Consider the following 10,000-nt stretch of genomic DNA (forward strand, 5'->3'; position numbering starts at 1 on the left):
TTCTTCTTCTTCTTCTTCTTCTTCTCTTCTTTCTTCTTCTTCTTTCTTCTTTCTTCTTCTTCTTCTTCTTCTTCTTCTTCTTCTTCTTCTTCTTCTTCTTCTTCTTCTCTTCTTCTTCTTCTTCTTTCTTCTCTTCTTCTCTTCTTCTTCTTTCTTCTTCTTCTTTCTTCTTCTTCTTCTTCTTCTTCTTCTTCTTCTTCTTCTTCTTCTTCTTTCTTCTTCTTCTCTTCTTCTTTTCTCTTCTTCTTTCTTCCTTCTCTTCTTCTTCTTTTCTTCTTCTTCTTTCTTCTTCTTTCTTCTCTTCTTCTTCTCTTCTTCTTCTCTTTCTTCTTCTTCTTTCTCTTCTTCTTCTCTTCTTCTTCTTCTTTCTTCTCTTCTTCTCTCTTCTTCTTTCTTCTTCCTTCATTTTATTATATTATTATTATTATTATTATTATTATTATTATTATTATTATTGTTGTTGTTGTTGTTTTGATTATGTATCCAATCCCTTTACTAAAAAACGAAACCCAAAAATGTTAAAAATTGGGCTTTTGAACTTCTGTGCTCACTCAAACACTTGATTACCGAATGAGAGAGCTGACTTTAGTTTGTTTTGCATTTTCGAATCTCCCAAATCATTCACTTTTTGACAAACAATCTGACACTTTTTCTGGTATTGAGGTTGGCAGCTCTGTTGATGAATGTCATTTGTAGCAGTCATTAATTCATATTTCCTCCCTTTTTTTCATGTCTTTCAAACCACTCTAGAGTTCTAGACACAGTTCAAAAGAAAGCAGAGAAGACCAAACCGTTGGCACTGAATACAGTGGAATTGTTACGAGTTGCAAGCTCAGGATTAGGTAAAGTCTTTCAAAATATTTTGATACACTCTTGACTTAATGTCCTCATGGGGGAGGGTTCCGGCAGCCTCCTAGATTCAAGTACTCCTTGAAAACTCCTTGATTTTGGTATTACTAAGAAAATCTCCATGAAAACGAATTTCATTGTAAAACTCCTTGAATTTTGCGAAATCATAACTACTACAACCACAACATAATCATCAGTACAACCACCACCACTACTACCACTACTACAACTACAAAACCATCATCACCACTACCAATATGAATACAACAACCACTACCACATCATTATCAACATCACTACTACCGCCACCATAACATCATCGCCACTACTACCACCACGACTACAACCACCACCCAAAATTTGTCATCGTCATTACCATTACTACTACAAACACCACAACCACCATTACATCATCATCACCATCACTACCACCACTTCTAAAACAACCACCATCGTCACCACCACCACCACCACTACTACCAATACATCATTATCACTACCATCACACTACTACAACCACCACCACATCATCTTGATTGTCCCAAACACCACCACTGATTCATCTTCACTGTCACTACATCACTTTCATTACCTTCCTGACAATAATCACCACCAGCACGTCATAATGTTCTCTACCACTACTACTACAACCACCACATCACCATCCCTACCACCACATCACCATCCCCACCACCACATCACCATCCCTACCACCACATCTCCATCCCTACCACCACTGCTACAACCACCACCACTTCACCCTCCCTACCACCACCACTACTACTACTACTACTACTACAACCACCACATCACCAACACTACCACCACTACTACAACCACCACCACTACTACTTCAACCACCACATCACCATCCCTACCACCACATCACCATCCCCACCACCACATCACCATCCCCACCACCACTACTGCAGCCACCACCACATCACCATCCCTACCACCACTGCTACAACCACCACCACTTCACCCTCCCTACCACCACCACTACTACTACTACAACTACAACCACCACATCACCAACACTACCACCACTACTTCAACCACCACCACATCACCCTCCCTACCACCACTACTACAACCACCACATCAGCACTCTGCCGGGTCCCGCTGTCACAAGTTAATGCTCATCTTAACTAGTTTTTTCTAAGCACCATCCGAATATTGAATCATCTGCCAGAAAATATTAAAAAATTTAATGGCCATCATCTTTCAACTAAGAACACAACACATACCGCTCAACAACCATTTAAGCAAAATTACAAAAGACACATCCCCTTCCTGCCCCCTATGTCAACACCCAATGAAACAGTAACACACCACTTGCTTGAACGTCAACCTCTTGAAGACCTGAGATGCACATTCCTCCCACCAAATCCAAGCATCTGTAACACACTTTTACGTCATGGCACAAGACCGAAGGGCTAGAGCTCAGGTGGTCGCTGGTTCGGATAAATTTAATGGCCAAATTGAATTTGACAGAGAATTCAATGAAATCAGAATGAAGGCTTAGGCTTGATCATTTGTTCTCACCACACTCACAGTTGTGATTATTTTAGATGTATGGAGCTGTAACTTAATGTCAAGACAGGAACAAAAAGGGATCCTCATGATGGTCAATAATTTGTGATGTTTCCTGTGTCTGAAGTCGGACAGTCAAATCATTAAAATTTATGATGATTGAAACATGTCAGCTATCTTATTATCAATTTCATTGAATTTTACTTATTCAACTCAGATAATTTTTGAAATTGAAATCCCTTGTCAATAATCACTGGACAAACAGGTGGTCCACATAATGCTAACTTTGGCCATTTATACTATTTTTCATATGTACATCGTGATTCTTCTTTAAATAAAACAAAAACTGACATGGTACCATGCCAAGTTATTTTTCCATGAGTGTTTGTTACAGAAAAGGTGATTTAGGATAGTGATTCACAAAGCATGGAATGCACCATTAACGTTGGTATGAAAATACTTTAAAAGTTGATGTCAGTTGGAATTTTTTTCTCCATGTCTAATAAATATCAAATGTATAATAAAATTCACTTCATTTATTTAAGGTTTATTCCAATGGGAGACTAGAATAACCCAGTTGCCTGGTGCAGGACAGCAGTGCAAAGCAAGCTATTGGGAGGTACCTACTCAACGTTACACAGGACAGTGGGATAATTGAACTAGGTACCTTCTGTGTATGAAGCAAAGATGCTGTGACATGCCCATCACCGCCAATAGAAAATGCTCATCATTCATCAACTCCACAGTCTTGAACATTTTTTACAAACTGCTTTTCCAACCTTTATTTTTTTTTAATTTCAGGTATCGGCCCTCAGCATGCCATGCAGCTTGCAGAACGTCTTTACACTCAGGGCTACATCAGCTATCCCAGGACTGAAACCAACTCGTATCCTGACAGTTTTGACCTGCGAGGAGCCCTGAAGATCCAGTCAGGTCACTCCCGTTGGGGCACCTACGTGTGTGAATTGTTACAAAATGGAATACAGAAACCCAGGTTTGTGGGTAAAATGTTGATTCAGTAGTGATGATACAAGATGATTTTATTCTTGGTTTAGAATTCTCCATATATATATATATATATATATATATATATTTTATATATATATATATATATATATATATATATATATATATATATATATATATATATATATATATATATATATATATATATATATATATATATATATATATATATATATATATATATATATATACACACATAGATTTCCTTCAACAATATTTCTGTAAACCAGAGGGTCCAAGAATTGCAGAAACTGAGCAGTCAGTAATGTTGCTGACCTCTGCTCCCAATGTATTATAAACTAAACAAAACACATATTCTATAACTGATATTTCATTAGTAACATAAATATACCAGATATGGCTTTTTAAAACTTCTGACCTCCTTCCCGTATGGTCCCGTGACAACCACACCAGAAATGAACCCGCGAAAAGTCAGCAGTCTTTCAACAACAAAAATGGACGCTATCATTTTCCTACAACTAACTACTAAATGTGAAACCTTGTGGCCACTGGCGCCGACCAAGATATTATATCTCTATAGCCGACTTTCGGGATGCTGGGAATAGTTCATGCCCCATTTTGCTCAGACTGCCTGATGAGTCATCAGCCATTTCCTTCGTTTGAAATTTATAAAAAACAGTTTTTTGGAGCTCAAATCTAAAAATATCATATCACAGTAGGCTTGCTTGTTGAGAATATACTTAACATTGTGATAGAAGCAAGCCACTTGGTATATACGAGTATGTTGTTCATAGGGCATGGTTTATGAAAAGTGTCTGAGCAAAAGAAGAAAAAAAATGGCCACCGAAAATCCAAGATGGCCACCAATGATTTTATAAAATTACAATTATCTCATAAAGTATTAATATTGTTATATGCACCAAAAAAGAAAAGTCAAAGAATATCATATTTTACGCTATACGTGTAGGTTTCACAAAGATTCATTGAAATTTACCTGAGTTATGTCCCTTTAAAAAATGATGTTATTTTTGGAATTTCGAAACATTTTAAATTTCTACCACCATTTTCAAATATAAAGAGGCACAATTCAATACTTTTCAAAGAATAAATGCTGTTTAGAAACATATGGACATTGTTCATGCTAAATAACATTGTATTGCTGTGATATTTAAATGAATTATTCCACTTTAAGCAATTTAGTGATGAGAAATAAGAGAGTATGACCAACAATTTATTTGCCTTTCGAATTAATCAACGAGTTATGAGTTTATTTTCATACATCATAATCTATTGTTTTCTTTTTTTTTTTTGAGGGGGGGGGGGGGGGCTTAAACTGAATCCAGCATTTCGAGTTAAAAGTTAAAATCTGACATGGTAGTTTTTTTCAAAACTAAATCCCAGATTTTGCAAGCAAAATCCCAATTTTTGCAAACTAAAAACAGCAAAATTTGCAATTGATTTTCCTGAAAACCCATAATTAGTTCATAAAAGAGAAAGGTATTTGTTTTAGGTTTCAGACGTTAAAATGTATGTCTATACGATAAAAAAATGTATTAAAAAAAAGTATTTGTTTTAGGTTATTCACAGGTACAGCCCCGTTGAAAAAGGAAGAAAATGAGATATTAAAAAAAAAAACTACTCTTGATTAATTATCGTTCACATTCTACACGAGTTATCAAATTAAAAGAAAAAAATTCGTCTTTTTTTTTCACCTTTTTTTTTCTTTGAAAAATCTCCAAAATTTGCAAAAAAATTGCAAATTTTGCGGCCGCAATGCAAATCAGTGATATTTTGCAATATTTCACAGCGATGCAAAAAAACTGAAAAAAAACTTGAAAGAGCAAAGCAGATAAGGGATGACATTATGATTAGAGACACCTTAATGGGTAAGGGAGGGGGCATGGGGGAAGTTGAAACAAATGATGGGTGACTGATGTCACAGTGCATAGCACAGATGGAAGATGTTGTATGTAGGAGTGTCACCGAGGGTGCTGCGTAGTGTGTTTCGTGCAGCTAGTTAAACTTCTTAACAGTTACACTGATTTTTTTTTTTGGTTTCAGATTAAAAGTTCCCCTTAATATTATTTTTAATGCAGCACAAACAATTTCCATCAATAGAACAGTAAGAGTTTTGCAAATCGGGCTTCAATTAAGCTTTAATCACATTGCCATTACCTGTCTTTTGATGAAAACTGAAGGATCTTATGTTAGGTCAAAGTAAGATTGAATTTTGCCTTTTCAAGAGTTAGATTATGTTGTTTTTTGGGGGTTTATTAAAATTATACACAACATTGTTATTTCCTTTTTTTCTTATTGTCAAATGGTTTACAAATGGGTTAGCTGTACCGACGAGTACTAACTCACATGCACACACAAAACGAGACGGGTCTCTTTGCTTTATTTGTGTTGTGGCAGCAAACCAAACCCAAGTGGTTATCCTCCCGAAAAAGAGCCATTGCTCACGATATCCTTATAAAGCAATTCCCGAGACAGCTCTACTCTCCACTGGTAATAATAATATTACATGGCATTTATATTAAAAAAAGATCTGAGTGCTGTAAGGATTCTTTTGTAATGCCCTTCAAACAATTTCCAGTCTTAAAATCTTTTACTTGTTTTTCTAACCTTTTTTATTCTTCACGCAACCTTTTGTGTTTGGTCCATTGTTTGACTGTGGAATTATTCCTGTTTACCAGGATGTCATAACGTTTACATGCCAAATAATATTTTAGCAACCAATGATCTTGGATCATTTAATTTTCTTTGACCAAATATAATCTTAGAAAGTGTGGTGTCTTGCTGCCCACTGACATTCTGTTCTACAATTCACTAGCTGCTTTTTGAACAAACATTGATAATATTAACTTTCTAATTTATTTTTTATTTTCAATTAAAAGTAAGCTATTAATCTTCCAACTATTTTATATTTCCCATCCACTGCCCCATAGAAAAGGTCATGATGCAGGTGATCATCCGCCCATAACTCCCATGAAGTCAGCATCAGAAGGAGATTTGGACCACGATAGCTGGAGGCTTTATGATTACATCACCAGACATTTCATCGCAACTGTAAGATTTCTAGCTGTTATTTCATGTTTTCTTTTTTAAATGATTTTTAATTACACATTGTTGTGTCTTGACCTGTAGAGACATTTTGCTTATATGCTCATTAATAGTTCAAATGTTACCTCAAAAATCAAGAGTTGGAGGTTTGAAAATATCCAAGTGACAAATTGGATTCAATAGTCTGATGTCACGTCACCCAGCAACAGCGAGCAGCGTAGTTCTAAACAAAGAAAATCTGTACTTTTTAATCTTCATGCTGGCTAGAAATTTTCATATGCCATCTGATCAGAATATATAAAAGTCAAAACATGATCATATTTATAATGTTTTTCTCCTCTGGATACACTTTTATGCTCGTCTGAGAAATATTTCATAAGGGCGTCCGCCATTGTTCCAATAGTTTAGAGCCAGTTACTAAGATCATATGTGTCATCACGAGGGAAGTGACATCATGACTGTTGAAGCCTATTAGAGAGCAGGCACTGGTGTAAGATAAAGATCTGTAAAAATGTGTATGAAACACTTCCAGACAAGGTCAGGTTGAATAATACAAGAGAAAAATAATCCAAATAAATCAGCTTCCCCCGACTGTAGATAGAATCTCAGACGTCTGAATACCATCAGATTTATCACTAGTTGAGGCCAGTTTAATTTTTGAGATTTTTTTTTTTTTGTTGTCTTGTATTGTCTTTCATTCCTTGTCTGGACTATTCCTTTACATTTTTTTCAGTTGGGGATTTGAGAGTTTTCATCAACTGGCATCTTTTAAGGCATTTTTGTCATCACCAAATTCATTTTTAATTTTTTAGATAGACAATAAACAGACTTCCAGTTTTCAAAACACCCATCTTAATAAAACTGATTTGTAAAGAGTATAACCCTTTAGAGTAATAAGGCTCTATCACAGTCTCTGCAGTGTTAAGCAGTCAGAAACAAATTTTTGTTTCACTTCGGATAGCACTGAATGGAACCAGCACTAGTTCAGATGAAACTCCCAAGGGGCCATTAACCCTTCCTGCTAGCTACCTGTTTGAGGTCAGTGGAGATTAACTGGTATCAGGCAGTGCTTTGTCCAATCAGTTAGGGATATTTATAGTATAGTCTTATATTATGTTGGAATAGTGGGAAAACAATAACAGCCTCTTTTACTTTATTGTTTTAATTTTAAAAATAAATTTTCTTTCTAAATATCAGTACAAATTTAATATTGTCGTATTTTCTTTAAGTTGTGAATCTTTTTTTAGTGCTTGTAAATGTTGGTGCTCTTTAATTAAAAAAAAAACAAACTTTTTTCATAATTCTTTAGCAGTGTTGCATGGATTTTAATTAATATCTAAAAGTAGGTGTGTGCATCTTTGTTCTTGTACATTATTATCATATTGGCATTTGATTGTCTGTATATTTTTTTTTTTACTATTTCCGTTCCTCTATAGTTATATTGGTCATAATATTTAAACCAATATGGCTATACTAAATAAATTATGTTGTTATGTGGTAAAAATAAATCATATGAATTACCAAAAAAAAATAACACTGATTGTTGAAGCCAACAGTCTATAGATGAGATTCAATAGATTTTATTATAGTTTGTGAATTGAATCATTAACTCTCTCGAGTTCACCATAGTTGAAAATTGAACAAATTTGTTCCAAATATATTTGTTATACTTGTATGCAGCCATCAATACTTTTAAACAAAGACAAAAGGAAATATCATTAAAAACAGTCAAAAACACATACAATTTTTAAAAAATTATTTGGATAATGTTTGATTGATCAGTAACAGCAAAAAACCAGAACCTTGCAGTATCAATTGTCAATGGCAACTAACACCAGGCACTAGCACAGTTAAATTGACCACTACCTGTTCCACCCATTGACTGACCTGATTAATTGGGTCGAGGCGACCTAGCTCTGATTTAGCTCTCAGATGTGAAAATGTAGTCCTTTTAGAGGCATCTGGCCCATGGAGCCGGAGTTTATCCCGGTTCCTATAGCATTAAACTGAGAATAGCAATTGCTTGCTACCCTCTGGATAGGATCGACTGCACCTGGGATTGATTTCGGTCCCTTTGCTTGTGAAGCGAGTGCTCTACCAACTGGGCTATTGGAACTCTCCTTCCTACAACATTGTACTGTCTATCAGATGTAACATAGCCAGCAACCTAGTCACTATTCCATCTGGGCTTTACCCACAATTACAACCAGCTGGTTTTCCTGAGAGTGGACACCGTGATGGCTTGAATTATTTCATAATTGTAATTCTCTAAGTAATCTTAACTATAACAGTCATCATTATAAAGCAAGAATAGTCTAGCTATAAAACTGTGGACAAGTGATTCGTATATGACATGATTATCTCTATTTCAACGAATTTCCTTTTCGTATGTTTTTTAAAATTAAGTAATTGTTCTACTTACATGGAATTTATTACCTTTGATATTCTATACAAGTATTTTCAATCAAAGGAATAAGTTTGCCAATATATATTTGTTATTATTATACAGTAAGGTATTAAAGGAAAGGCCAACAATGCTAGTGAGCATAGATATCAAGATATGATTTATTTTTTTAAAGTAATTTTGGATCAAAGTATTCACAGATTCTTCCTAAGATTTTTCCACTTTTCCTTTTTCACTGAAAGTCTGATATTCAACTTCGACCTCTATATTCCATCTATTCAAATCAAACTCTTGATTTCCCAACATAGCTAAGCCAGAACTGCACATACTTACAAACCACTGTTCACTTTGAGATTGGCTGTGAGAAATTCTCTGCAACGGGCTCTGTGTTGATTAATGCTGGATTCACGGAGATCATGCCATGGATGCAGGCAGATGACGAGGAACAGATGCCTGTGCTACGTTCGGAGGAGAGGCTGGATGTGAATGATGTAAGTGAATATTTCAACCGGAGACAAATTTTCTCTCTGTTGTGTGTAAATGTTAGTGATTTTATATGTGTATATCAAATTCTCAAAACAAATTTGAGACTGGATGATAATTTTTTAACTCGTTGATATTGAGTTCAGGCTTTCTTAATAAAGTTTTAATGATGGCCTTTTTGAATTTGCTCTGTGTCATACCTGCGAGGAGCAAACGATTGATTATATCAGTTATACAGGGTACTAAGTCATTCAAACATTCTTTTAATAGCTCTGTGGGAATTGGATCAAGTTCTCATGATTTTGATAAACTGAGTTGGATGATATTATGAATATCGTTTGCTGACAGTTGAGAAAAATGATTGAGTTCAATTTCTGCAAATCGTTCATCTTCAAAAGCATATGGTGGTGACAGTTTATCTAAAGCTTCTCCTGTGTTAGATATTTTGTTTTCAAAGGACTGAATAACTCACATATATCTTTGTCAATTCCTGATGGCATTTTTTATGATTTTGAATTATATAGTAATTCATCTGTGATAGAAAACAATTTATTATTATAATTATTATTATTATTATTATTATTATTATTATTATTATTATTATTATTATTATTATTATTATTATTATTATTATTATTATTATTATTATTATTAGTGTTGTTGTTGTTGTAATTATTG

At 34.7% G+C, this 10,000-nt stretch overlaps 1 protein-coding gene across 3 annotated transcripts in view; it reads left to right on the plus strand.

Moving 5' to 3' along the window:
• LOC144978439 (DNA topoisomerase 3-beta-1-like) overlaps window positions 1-10,000 on the plus strand; it is a 37,977-nt gene that overhangs the window by 14,116 nt on the left and 13,861 nt on the right. For all 3 annotated transcript variants that reach the window (XM_078924500.1, XM_078924501.1, XM_078924502.1), the window contains exons 8-11: window positions 751-842; window positions 3,187-3,379; window positions 6,321-6,441; window positions 9,148-9,330. In XM_078924500.1, the coding sequence (XP_078780626.1) occupies window positions 751-842; window positions 3,187-3,379; window positions 6,321-6,441; window positions 9,148-9,330 (589 nt within the window). The remainder of the gene's footprint in view (window positions 1-750; window positions 843-3,186; window positions 3,380-6,320; window positions 6,442-9,147; window positions 9,331-10,000) is intronic.

Source organism: Berghia stephanieae, chromosome 8, assembly GCF_034508935.2.
Source record: "Berghia stephanieae isolate SIO BIC M18660-M18661 chromosome 8, UCSD_Bste_1.3, whole genome shotgun sequence".
Taxonomy (NCBI): domain Eukaryota; kingdom Metazoa; phylum Mollusca; class Gastropoda; order Nudibranchia; family Aeolidiidae; genus Berghia; species Berghia stephanieae.